The 13,439-nt window shown below is 36.9% G+C and overlaps 1 protein-coding gene across 3 annotated transcripts in view; it reads right to left on the reverse strand.

Moving 5' to 3' along the window:
* The window catches only part of MTMR2 (myotubularin related protein 2), a 143,365-nt gene that overhangs the window by 12,190 nt on the left and 117,736 nt on the right, over positions 1 to 13,439 (reverse strand). For all 3 annotated transcript variants that reach the window (XM_037841180.1, XM_037841181.1, XM_037841182.1), the window contains one exon: positions 663 to 848. In XM_037841180.1, the coding sequence (XP_037697108.1) occupies positions 663 to 848 (186 nt within the window). The remainder of the gene's footprint in view (positions 1 to 662; positions 849 to 13,439) is intronic.

Here is a 13,439-nt window from a genome sequence, read left to right on the forward strand (position 1 = left end):
ACATATTGGCATGTAAAGCAAATCAGTGTTTACATGGTGGTCTCCAAATCATTTAGGACTCAGATGGCATCCTTCATCCAACTACTCCACTTGATTTCCCTTACTAGCATGGTTTTAACTTCACAAATCATACAACAGGTAATTTATTGGATGCCTACTATTCATACATAAAATGCTGCCCTAGCTCATGAGGGGGGATACAAGAAATGTGATTTATCTATTCCTGGTCTCCGTGAGTTAAAAAATATACTTAGGTTTACACCCTAAAGCAACTACATGAAGTAGAGGGTAGTACCTGATGAAATGGGGGGAAAAGTAAAGTAAAGAGAAAATGGAAATGGATGTGATCTGGAAAGACTTCACTGAAGAAGTGAAATATGAACTAGGATGTGAAGGATAGGCAGAATTTAGAAAGGATGGAAAGCAGAGGGCAAGAGGTAAGTACAAGAGAACCAAATGCACATTATAGGGAACTGAATCAGTCAAATATCAAAATTTAGAAGTATTTCTAATTATCAAAGCAGTTGTCAATTATTCACGTTTAGAAATATGCCTTCATGTTGATTTCAAGCATAGGGAAAGAGTAACTATAGACAAAAGAGCAGAGAAAGTCCTTGTTTGGTACTCTATAATAATATAAGAAAATAGTAACATATACACACCTTAATATGTTCTAGCCAGTGAGTAGATTCCAAGTTAGATAACCAGTGAGTTTCCTCAATGTTGGGGTACACAATTTCCTTAAGTTTTCGTAATGATTCTCTCATAACATGAATATTGTGGATATCCAGAAAAATTAGTTCTGCATTTTGATAGGCATCTTCACTTTCATAACCTCCTCCCTTTGCCTGGAAAAAGGCACACAACACAGGACATCATAAAATGAATGCACATCCATTGTATTTGGGCATCCATGAAAAAGTGTCATAAAATATTCAGTTGCATACAAGATGATTCATATTACTGGTGACTAAGAAAATCCTGTGGGACAATGTGGATGGCTCAGGGCCACTTACCACAACCACTCTCTACCTCATGCTCTGCTTTGTAAAATAGGAATATATACTTTACTCTGATTTCCTTATATGGCTGCTAAAAATTAAATACGATAAAATATATGAAGATATTTTTAATTTTTAAAGCACTTAATTTTCTATACCCATATTTCAAATCCTCGCCATAACTTCCTACAGAAGACTTCCCTTCATACTTACTTAATTCACCAGGCTTCACGCTCCATTTGCAGGGACCACATCTGTTCTAGTTTGCTAATGCTGCTGGAATGCAAAACACCAGAGATGGATTGGCTTTTATAAAAGGGGGTTTATTTGGTTACACAGTTACAGTCTTTAGGCCATAAAGTGTCCAAGGTAACACATCAGCAGTCGGGTACCTTCACTGGAGGATGGCCAATGGTGTCCGGAAAACCTCTATAGCTGGGAAGGCATGTGGCTGGTGTCTGCTCCAAAGTTCTGGTTTCAAAATGGCTTTCTCCCAGGACGTTCCTCTCTAGGCTGCAGTTCCTCAAAAATGTCACTCTTAGTTGCACTTGGGATATTTGTCCTCTCTCAGCTTCTCTGAAGCAAGAGTTTGCTTTCAACAGCCATCTTCAAACTGTCTCTCATCTGCAGCTCCTGTGCTTTCTTCAAAGTGTCCTTCTTGGCTGTGGCTCCTCTTCAAAACATCACTCACAGCTGTACTGAGTTCCCTCTGCCTGTCAGCTCATTTATATGGCTCCACTGATCAAGGACCACCCTGAATGGGTGGGGCCATGCCCCCATGGAAATATCTAATCAGAGTTATCACCTCCAGTTGGGTGGGGCACATTCCATGGAAACACTCAAAGAATTCCAATCTAATCACTAAAATGTCTGCCCCACAAGACTGCATCAAAGATAATGGTGTTTGGGGGACATAATACATTCAAACTGGCACAACATCTGTCTGGTACACCACTGGCCTGTGCTGCTTCTCCTCCCTTCCTCTCCACCTCATCTTAGTATTTGCAAAATGCTTTGCAATCATGATGACTGGCTTCTATTTAACAACATAATTCTTTTTAAATAAAAAGAACAAGTATAAAGGCACACAATCCTGTAGTGTACCCTATTATCTTCATAGACACATCTACAGAACACAGAGATGTAAAATATGAGAAAATATTTGGTGCGTCCAAAAATAAGCTCTTGCTGGAAAGGAGAACCTAATGTTTCTGGATTGAATTTTTTTCTCTTATGAATAAATATTCTCTTACTTGCATTATGAAAAAAAAAAAACAACTATGCTACCTAAAGCACCAATAGAAACAAATTAAGAAAATACTGGAGCAGCCACTGTAGTTATATAAAATTAAGTGATCACGAGACTCACACCTTTGAAAACTCACTACCAATGACAAATTGCCAAAAGAACAGACGTTTGGGCTTCCTTTCTGACACTGATAATCTAAGAAACAGCTCGCAGTCAGGGCTGACAGAGCTAAAAAATTAACAGTGTTGAAAATGGATGTGGAAGATGGCAGTGGTATCAGCAACAAAGAACCTGTCACAAAAACAGTGGAAATGCTCTGGAATTAGAATAGTGATGGTTGTACAATTTTGTGGATGTACTAAAAACGTGGAATTGTACACTTTGAAAGGGTGAATCTTATGGCATGTGAATTCTTTCTTGATAAAGCAGTTACCAAAAAAATAGAGCAACTAGATAGTGAAATCAAAACCCACAGACATAATTTAAAACAGAACAAGGCTATCCCGTCAAACCCCAAAATACCAACAGGTAGAGCAAACACCAAGAGCCACAGGATCTGATGCTACCAGTGTGACGAAGGAAGTAGAAGAAAGCAATGGGCATATGATGGACCCGAGAACAGGAAAATCCCCAGAGTGTTATAGTATTTAGTATTTGTTCTGCTTTCTTGTTTTGTTGTTCTTCCAAAACTACAGGAATGCACAACTTTAAGAAGTGCAGCTGAAACTGACAGGAGTTTTGTCCATTCTAACAGCTAATCAGTTAAAGAGGCTTACGCAGTCTAACCTTTATGAACTCGCCTGACCAGCCAGAGATCCTTTCTGAGAGGAGTGAAATTGCAATTAAGCAGGGCGTTTTGTTCTGATAGTGAAGAAGCAGTTATTCCTTCTGATAAAGAAGCATATTTAACAAAACTTACACTTACAAACACTCAAGTACAATTTCCAAATGATAAAAAGTAGAAAGGCCTTCTCAACCTTCTTAGATGTAACCATCTGGTCCTCTGTGTGAAAAGAAAACAGGACTGGGCTGCAGCTATTACTTCAATCATAGAGAAGCTGTAAGTAATGTAGCAGAGTTGAATACAGTTTTAATCAAATGTATGTTTATCAATATGATGTAATGGCCAAACTAATCACAGAATGAAATAAAACTATATTAATAAGTTAGCAATAAGTAATAGTAACCTCTTCTAATTTTTAGATTTTATATAAGTAAAAAGTATGCTCTTACAGAAGTCATAGCTTAATTAGTAGAAACATTATCAGAGTTTTGCAGACATTCAAGGCTAAGTCTCTGATAAGGCTGTAGATACCCTCCTTCAATCTTGAACCACTCCTGGATCAAGCCGCTTCACATTCACGTGGATCACAACGCTTCGTTTACCACTCATGGTTCAAATGTAAAAACAGAATACGATTTGAATGTAAATAAAAAATGCTATATATACTCTGTAATTCAGACAAGGGGGAGCTCTCTGATCTCATGTCCAGCTGCATCTGGAGGAGCAGGGGCTCCCAGGCTTGACAATGTATCAATTAATTTTTACATTGTAAACTTGTTCCTTTTACCTTAGGTGCTCCTTTAGTAAAAGTGTATTGAAGTTGAATTCCTGTCTTGAGTGCTCTTTTAAACTATTTTCTGTCCCTATACTAGTGGGAGGTTACTTGATGAAGCCCTAACTGACTGAATCACCACCACCTGATAAAGCTCAGGCCTTTTCTAAGGGAGATCATAGGTCTGAGGTGTAAAGAGACAAACCAGTGACGAGGTCCAGATGAGAGTATGAATGTGAGGGTGGGGACGGGGGTGGAGCTGTCAGTGGGAGTGAAGAGAGTAAGCCAGGAAATCTCAGCAAGCCCCCATATTTTTTAATACTACATAAAAACAACAAAAGAGGAAGCTCAGTGAAGCTGGACAAAAAATGTCTAAGCGACACCTAACTGAACCATGCACCCTGCTGGAAGTTCAGAAAACTAACTTCATGTAATAATAACAAAAAAGGATTGAGGTTGAGAGACAAAGAAGGCTACTACATACTAATAAAAGGGGCAATTCAGCAAGAAGAAATAACAATCGTAAATGTCTATGCACCCAATCAAGGTGCCACAAAATACATGAGAGAAACACTGGCAAAACTAAAGGAAGCAATTGATGTTTCCACAGTAATTGTGGGAGACTTCAACACATCACTCTCTCCTATAGATAGATCAACCAGACAGAAGACCAATAAGGAAATTGAAAACCTAAACAATCTGATAAATGAATTAGATTTAACAGACATATACAGGACATTACATCCCAAATCACCAGGATACACATACTTTTCTAGTGCTCACGGAACTTTCTCCAGAATAGATCATATGCTGGGACATAAAACAAGCCTCAATAAATTTAAAAAGATTGAAATTATTCAAAGCACATTCTCTGACCAAAATGGAAAACAATTAGAAGTCAATAACCATCAGAGACTTAGAAAATTCACAAATACCTGGAGGTTAAACAACACACTCCTAAACAATCAGTGGGTTAAAGAAGAAATAGCAAGAGAAATTGCTAAATATATAGAGACGAACGAAAATGAGAACACAACATACCAAAACCTATGGGATGCAGCAAAAGCAGTGCTAAGGGGGAAATTTATAGCACTAAACGCATATATTAAAAAGGAAGAAAGAGCCAAAATCAAAGAACTAATGGATCAACTGAAGAAGCTAGAAAATGAACAGCAAACCAATCCTAAACCAAGTACAAGAAAAGAAATAACAAGGATTAAAGCAGAAATAAATGACATAGAGAACAAAAAAACAATAGAGAGGATAAATATCACCAAAAGTTGGTTCTTTGAGAAGATCAACAAGATTGACAAGCCCCTAGCTAGACTGACAAAATCAAAAACAGAGAAGACCCATATAAACAAAATAATGAATGAAAAAGGTGACATAACTGCAGATCCTGAAGAAATTAAAAAAATTATAAGAGGATATTATGAACAACTGTATGGCAATAAACTGGACAATGTAGAAGAAATGGACAATTTCCTGGAAACATATGAACAACCTAGACTGACCAGAGAAGAAATAGAAGAACTCAACCAACCCATCACAAGCAAAGAGATCCAATCAGTCATCAAAAATCTTCCCACAAATAAATGCCCAGGGCCAGATGGCTTCACAGGGGAATTCTACCAAACTTTCCAGAAAGAACTGACACCAATCTTACTCAAACTCTTTCAAAACATTGAAGAAAATGGAACACTACCTAACTCATTTTATGAAGCTAACATCAATCTAATACCAAAACCAGGCAAAGATACTACAAAAAAGGAAAACTACCGGCCAATCTCCCTAATGAATATAGATGCAAAAATCCTCAACACAATACTTGCAATTCGAATCCAAAGACACATTAAAAAAATCATACACCATGACCAAGTGGGGTTCATTCCAGGCATGCAAGGATGGTTCAACATAAGAAAAACAATCAATGTATTACAACACATTAAAAACTCGAAAGGGAAAAATCAATTGATCATCTCAATAGATGCTGAAAAAGCATTTGACAAAATCCAACATCCCTTTTTGATAAAAACACTTCAAAAGGTAGGAATTGAAGGAAACTTCCTCAACATGATAAAGAGCATATATGAAAAACCCACAGCCAGCATAGTACTCAATGGTGAGAGACTGAAAGCCTTCCCTCTAAGATCAGGAACAAGACAAGGATGCCCGCTGTCACCACTGTTATTCAACATTGTGCTGGAAGTGCTAGCCAGGGCAATCCGGCAAGACAAAGAAATAAAAGGCATCCAAATTGGAAAAGAAGAAGTAAAACTGTCATTGTTTGCAGATGATATGATCTTATATCTAGAAAACCCTGAGAAATCGACGATACAGCTACTAGAGCTAATAAACAAATTTAGCAAAGTAGCGGGATACAAGATTAATGCACATAAGTCAGTAATGTTTCTATATGCTAGAAATGAACAAACTGAAGAGACACTCAAGAAAAAGATACCATTTTCAATAGCAACTAAAAAAATCAAGTACCTAGGAATAAACTTAACCAAAGATGTAAAAGACCTATACAAAGAAAACTACATAACTCTACTAAAAGAAATAGAAGGGGACCTTAAAAGATGGAAAAATATTCCATGTTCATGGATAGGAAGGCTAAATGTCATTAAGATGTCAATTCTACCCAAACTCATCTACAAATTCAATGCAATCCCAATCAAAATTCCAACAACCTACTTTGCAGACTTGGAAAAGCTAGCTATCAAATTTATTTGGAAAGGGAAGATGCCTTGAATTGCTAAAGACACTCTAAAAAAGAAAAACGAAGTGGGAGGACTTACACTCCCTGACTTTGAAGCTTATTATAAAGCCACAGTTGCCAAAACAGCATGGTACTGGCACAAAGATAGACATATAGATCAATGGAATCGAATTGAGAATTCGGAGATAGACCCTCAGATCTATGGCCGACTGATCTTTGATAAGGCCCCCAAAGTCAATGAACTGAGCCATAATGGTCTTTTCAACAAATGGGGCTGGGAGAGTTGGATATCCATATCCAAAAGAATGAAAGAGGACCCCTACCTCACCCCCTACACAAAAATTAACTCAAAATGGACCAAAGATCTCAATATAAAAGAAAGTACCATAAAACTCCTAGAAGATAATGTAGGAAAACATCTTCAAGACCTTGTATTAGGCGGCCACTTCCTAGACTTTACACCCAAAGCACAAGCAACAAAAGAGAAAATAGATAAATGGGAACTCCTCAAGCTTAGAAGTTTCTGCACCTCAAAGGAATTTCTCAAAAAGGTAAAGAGGCAGCCAACTCAATGGGAAAAAATTTTTGGAAACCATGTATTTGACAAAAGACTGATATCTTGCATATACAAAGAAATCCTACAACTCAATAGTACAGACAGCCCAATTATAAAATGGGCAAAAGATATGAAAAGACAGTTCTCTGAAGAGGAAATACAAATGGCCAAGAAACACATGAAAAAATGTTCAGCTTCACTAGCTATTAGAGAGATGCAAATTAAAACCACAATGAGATACCATCTAACACCGGTTAGAATGGCTGCCATTAAACAAACAGGAAACTACAAATGCTGGAGAGGATGTGGAGAAATTGGAACTCTTATTCACTGTTGGTGGGACTGTATAATGGTTCAGCCACTCTGGAAGTCAGTCTGGCAGTTCCTTAGAAAACTAGATATAGAGCTACCATTCGATCCGGCGATTGCACTTCTCGGTATATACCCGGAAGATCGGAAAGCAGTGACACGAACAGATATCTGCACGCCAATGTTCATAGCAGCATTATTCACAATTGCCAAGAGATGGAAACAACCCAAATGTCCTTCAACAGATGAGTGGATAAATAAAATGTGGTATATACACACGATGGAATACTACGCGGCAGTAAGAAGGAACGATCTGGTGAAACATATGACAACATGGATGAACCTTGAAGACATAATGCTGAGCGAAATAAGCCAGGCACAAAAAGAGAAATATTATATGCTACCACTAATGTGAACTTTGAAAAATGTAAAACAAATGGTTTATAATGTAGAATGTAGGGGAACTAGCAGTAGAGAGCAATTAAGGAAGGGGGAACAATAATCCAAGAAGAACAGATAAGCTATTTAACGTTCTGGGGATGCCCAGAAATGACTATGGTCTGTTAATTTTTGATGGATGTAGTAGGAACAAGTTCACTGAAATGTTGCTATATTATGTAAATTTCTTGGGGTAAAGTAGGAACATGTTGGAAGTTAAGCAGTTATCTTAGGTTAGTTGTCTTTTTCTTACTCCCTTGCTATGGTCTCTTTGAAATGTTCTTTTATTGTATGTTTGTTTTCAACTTTTTTTTTCATACAGTTGATTTAAAAAAGAAGGGAAAGTTAAAAAAAAAAAAAAAAAAAAAAGAAAGACAAACAAGGAAAAAAAAAAAAAAGATGTAGTGCCCCCTTGAGGAGCCTGTGGAGAATGCAGGGGTATTCGCCTACCCCACCTCCATGGTTGCTAACATGACCACAGACATAGGGGACTGGTAGTTTGATCGGTTGAGCCCTCTACCATAAGTTTTACCCTTGGGAAGACGGTTGCTGCAAAGGAGAGGCTAGGCCTCCCTGTATTTGTGCCTAAGAGTCTCCTCCTGAATGCCTCTTTGTTGCTCAGATGTGGCCCTCTCTCTCTGGCTAAGCCAACTTGAAAGGTGAAATCACTGCCCTCCCCCCTACGTGGGATCAGACACCCAGGGAAGTGAATCTCCCGGGCAACGTGGAATATGACTCCCGGGGAGGAATGTAGACCCGGCATCGTGGGATGGAGAACATCTTCTTGACCAAAAGGGGGATGTGAAAGGAAATGAAATAAGCTTCAGTGGCAGAGAGATTCCAAAACGAGCCGAGAGATCACTCTGGTGGGCACTCTTATGCACACTTTAGACAACCTTTTTTAGGTTCTAAAGAATTGGGGTAGCTGGTGGTGGATACCTGAAACTATTAAACTACAACCCAGAACCCATGAATCTCGAAGACAGTTGTATAAAAATGTAGCTTATGAGGGGTGACAATGGGATGGGGAATGCCATAAGGACCAAACTCCACTTTGTCTAGTTTATGGATGGATGTGTAGAAAAGTAGGGGAAGGAAACAAACAGACAAAGGTACCCAGTGTTCTTTTTTACTTCAATTGCTCTTTTTCACTCTAATTATTATTCTTGTTATTTTTGTGTGTGTGCTAATGAAGGTGTCAGGGATTGATTTAGGTGATGAATGTACAACTATGCAATGGTACTGTAAACAATCGAAAGTACAATTTGTTTTGTATGACTGCGTGGTATGTGAATATATCTCAATAAAATGATGATAAAAAATAAAATAAAATAAAATAAAATGAATAGATGTCAAAGATTTTGCTTAACTCATAGGTTAATTAGGAAACAGCAAGAAGTTATAACCAGCCCAAGGGAGACATAAAGATCGGACACAAATATGGGCCCCAAGGAATGCTAAAATGTATTTGCTTAATAGATGCAAAACTTACTTCTTCCTGGGAAGTGTGGGAGGTCAATTACTCCTCCACTGGACAAAATATATTTGCATGTCTATAGGCAAGAATTGTTTGCATTGCTATCAGTTGTAGAATTGTAAATTTGTAGAATTGTAAATTGGTCAAAGACAATGAGCAGCAAAAATAAACTAGGACAACATATCCAGCAAAAAAAAAAAAAAAAAAAAAAAAAGAAGGGAAAGTTAAAAAAAAAAAAAGAAAGAAAGAAAAACAAGGAAAAAAAATGATGTAGTGCCCCCTTGAGGAGCCTGTGGAGAATGCAGGGGTATTCGCCTACCCCACCTCCATGGTTGCTAACATGACCACAGACATAGGGGACTGGTGGTTTGATGGGTTGAGCCCTCTACCATAAGTTTTACCCTTGGGAAGACGGTTGCTGCAAAGGAGAGGCTAGGCCTCCCTATATTTGTGCCTAAGAGTCTCCTCCTGAATGCCTCTTTGTTGCTCAGATGTGGCCCTCTCTCTCTGGCTAAGCCAACTTGAAAGGTGAAATCACTGCCCTCCCCCCTACGTGGGATCAGACACCCAGGGGAGTGAATCTCCCTGGCAACGGGGAATATGACTCCCGGGGAGGAATGTAGACCCGGCATCGTGGGACGGAGAACATCTTCTTGACCAAAAGGGGGATGTGAAAGGAAATGAAATAAGCTTCAGTGGCAGAGAGATTCCAAAACGAGCCGAGAGGTCACTCTGGTGGGCACTCTTACGCACACTTTAGACAACCCTTTTTAGGTTCTAAAGAATTGGGGTAGCTGGTGGTGGATACCTGAAACTATCAAACTACAACCCAGAACCCATGAATCTCGAAGACAGATGTATAAAAATGTAGCTTATGAGGGGTGACAATGGGATTGGGAAAGCCATAAGGACCACACTCCACTTTGTCTAGTTTATGGATGGACGAGTAGAAAAATAGGGGAAGGAAACAAACAGACAAAGGTACCCAGTGTTCTTTTTTACTTCAATTGCTCTTTTTCACTCTAATTATTATTCTTGTTATTTTTGTGTGTGTGCTAATGAAGGTGTCAGGGATTGATTTAGGTGATGAATGTACAACTACGTAATGGTACTGTAAACAATCGAAAGTACGATTTGTTTTGTACGACTGCGTGGTATGTGAATATATGTCAATAAAATGATAAAAAAAAAAAAAAAAAAGGATTGAGGTCAAATCCTATAAAAGCTATATTAAAAAGAGAATAAGCAGCAGAATAACACATTCCTACAGACCATGACCAAATAAGATAAAAACTGAAAGCTATCTTCAAGCAAATTAAAAGACATTTAAAAAATGATAAGAGAAATCAGAATGAGAAAAACTCAGAAATGAAGTGATAGAACCCAGAAACAAATTAGAAATAAAAGAAAATCAATTCAGGAATGACTAAATTAGAACAGAAGAATAAATAAATACAACAGATAAGAACTTGAAAGTAATAGCAAGTGAAAAGGGAAATCTTAAAAAACCGAGAAGAAATTAAGACACAGAAAGGATTAAAGAGAGTGGTAAATATTGAAGATAAACAAAGAGCAAACATATGAATAACCAGGAGTCCCTGAAGAAGAAAGCCCAAACAAGAAAACAATAAATACTAAAAACTACAATTTAAAAAAAAAAAGTTCATGAAATTAAAAGAAAAAATAGGAAACTACATGTTGAGAAAGTATCAGGTGTACCTGAGAATACCCAGAACACCCAACATGAAAACATTCTGACAAAATAAATGGACTCATAGAAAAAAAAATCATTTAGACATCCAGGCAAAAAAAGAGCTTATAAGGGAAATAAATTTAGTTTATCAGAATTTTTGAAACTTTATGCCAAAGGAAAATGACGCAATGTATTTAAGATACTCAAAGAAACAAAATGTGAGCCAAGGATTTAATATTCAGCAAAACTGACTTACATAAAGGACACGAATTGCTGTCAGTATGCAAGTACTCATAGAATATTGTTCCCATGAGCCCCTGGTGAATTATCTACTAGAGAATAACTTCAGAACAAATAAATAAATAAACAAAAAACACTAATGAGACATCAACATAAGAATTGGTTGAGAGCAACCAACTATTTTTTTAGAAGGGGGGGGGATAATTGGGAAAGCAAATGCAAAAAAAAAAAAACCTTATCTTTTCAATAATTGTATTGGTGGTGGTAGTGTTGATGTTATTCTGAGAATGTGGTGGGATAAAACAAACGAGTAATGGTCGAACATACTAATTTAATCATCCCCTATGTCCTTGAAAACCAGGATCGTTGATGTTGAAGACAGAAAATACATATAATGTAGAAGTTAAGTAAAAACTCTTTAGTGCTGAATTTAAATAACTCAAGAACTACTTTATCTTAAGATTTATAATTATTTCCAAGCTCTGTCCACTGAAAAGATGTAGAAACAGTGACCAACCCAGTAGCAAATGAGCGTCCGTAGCACCTAGATTATGATCTGAAATACCATTTCCCACTAACAGAAACCAGAGCTTCTGGAAGAAATGGCTATTCTAAGTCTGGGGAAAAAAATGTACAAGATGAATGTGGAACATCTTCAGATAGCAAAGACTACTATGGATCATGTCAAAGGACTCAGGAGACAACTTGAGAAGGCTCTCACTGACCAAGAGAATGTAACTTCAAAAATATATTCTTTGTAATAGATTAGAAAATATCAGTATGTTTTAATATATAACTTTGTGATGATACTTAAAAAAAAAATTATTCACCTTCAAGGAATAACACAGAGTAAATTCCTTACTGGGAAAAAACAGTAAATAAGTGAAAGAAGCACTTATCCTGCCTTTCTTATATAACTGAACTAAAATACAAAGTGTTACTTTATAGAAAGAGTTCAACTAATAGCTTAAAGAGAAATCATAATATTGTAATATTACTCTTTTGCAACTCCCAGTGAATTAATGTATCTAGGCACTGAGAATCAGTAGCTGCTAACATACGAAAAAGGAGAAACAAACAGAAATCATGTGATTCCTGATAGCCTTGCCAAAGTTACTGAACCTGAATTCAAATAAGTCTCTGGAATTATCTGCCAAATTTGAAGAAAATTCAGAGGAAAGAAGAAAGTTGAACCACAGAAAGAGCATGCAATCAGCAAAATCCAGACTATGGGAAATTACCGATAAAATTTAAGAAAAAAAAAAAATGGCAAGAGAATTATGGACTAAGAGATTTAAAAGACATTGAATATAATTTTTTAAAAAAGTAATATTAAACTAAGTCTAGGAATATATACCTTGGTAATACTTTGGAAATGCAAGGAAGTGATTACTATAAAAAATTAGGGTAGTAGTTAACTTTTGGTGGGAGTAGAAGGTGATTTTGATTTGGGTAGGGCCCACATGAAGGGCTTAGTAGCTGGCAAAGTTTAAATTCTTGACATAGGTCATGGTTACAAGGGCATTTTTCACAATGATTCATTAAACTATAAAAGAATATGTTGCTATGCAGGTAAAAAACGTTTATTATAACAAGGATGTATATTTCTGCAGGTTAAAAAGGAAGAGGTTTCCACAGTGTGATATGTTGGGGAATAATTTAAAAAATAGGATGAGAAATCCAGTATTTTATCCTATCCCCCTTTCTGCCTCATATTCCTCTCTCTGTCTTCTCTCCTAGAAAACAATCCTAAACCTCATTCCTGCTAGTTCATGATGCTTAGGATGGAGGAAAATACTGGAAGAATACATGCCAGATCCTGGGCTATGGGCTTTATACACGTTATCTCATTTTATCTTTATGTCTTATAACTAAAATAGTAACTGATAATAGTTTAGGCTGTTATGCCCCTCCGCAGTCTCCTTTAAGGCAGAATGTTTTTAAGTTTAAAGGGAATGCCTAGAACTCACAATGCCCTCATAAAGCTAAACAGTATGGAAATAATTAGATACATGCTTTACCAGTGATTTAAAAGGGTAACTATCTCAGCACTGTTTACAATAGCAAGAAAAAAATAAATCAGAAATAACCCAAATATCCAACAATTGCTATTATTAGTTATAATTCCATAGAAAATGAATATTTGTGGACAAAGATAAAGTATCAATTTAAAAAAGGAAGTCACAATCATCCCATTT

The sequence above is a fragment of the Choloepus didactylus genome, chromosome 6 (genome assembly GCF_015220235.1).
Source record: "Choloepus didactylus isolate mChoDid1 chromosome 6, mChoDid1.pri, whole genome shotgun sequence".
Lineage (NCBI taxonomy): Eukaryota > Metazoa > Chordata > Mammalia > Pilosa > Megalonychidae > Choloepus > Choloepus didactylus.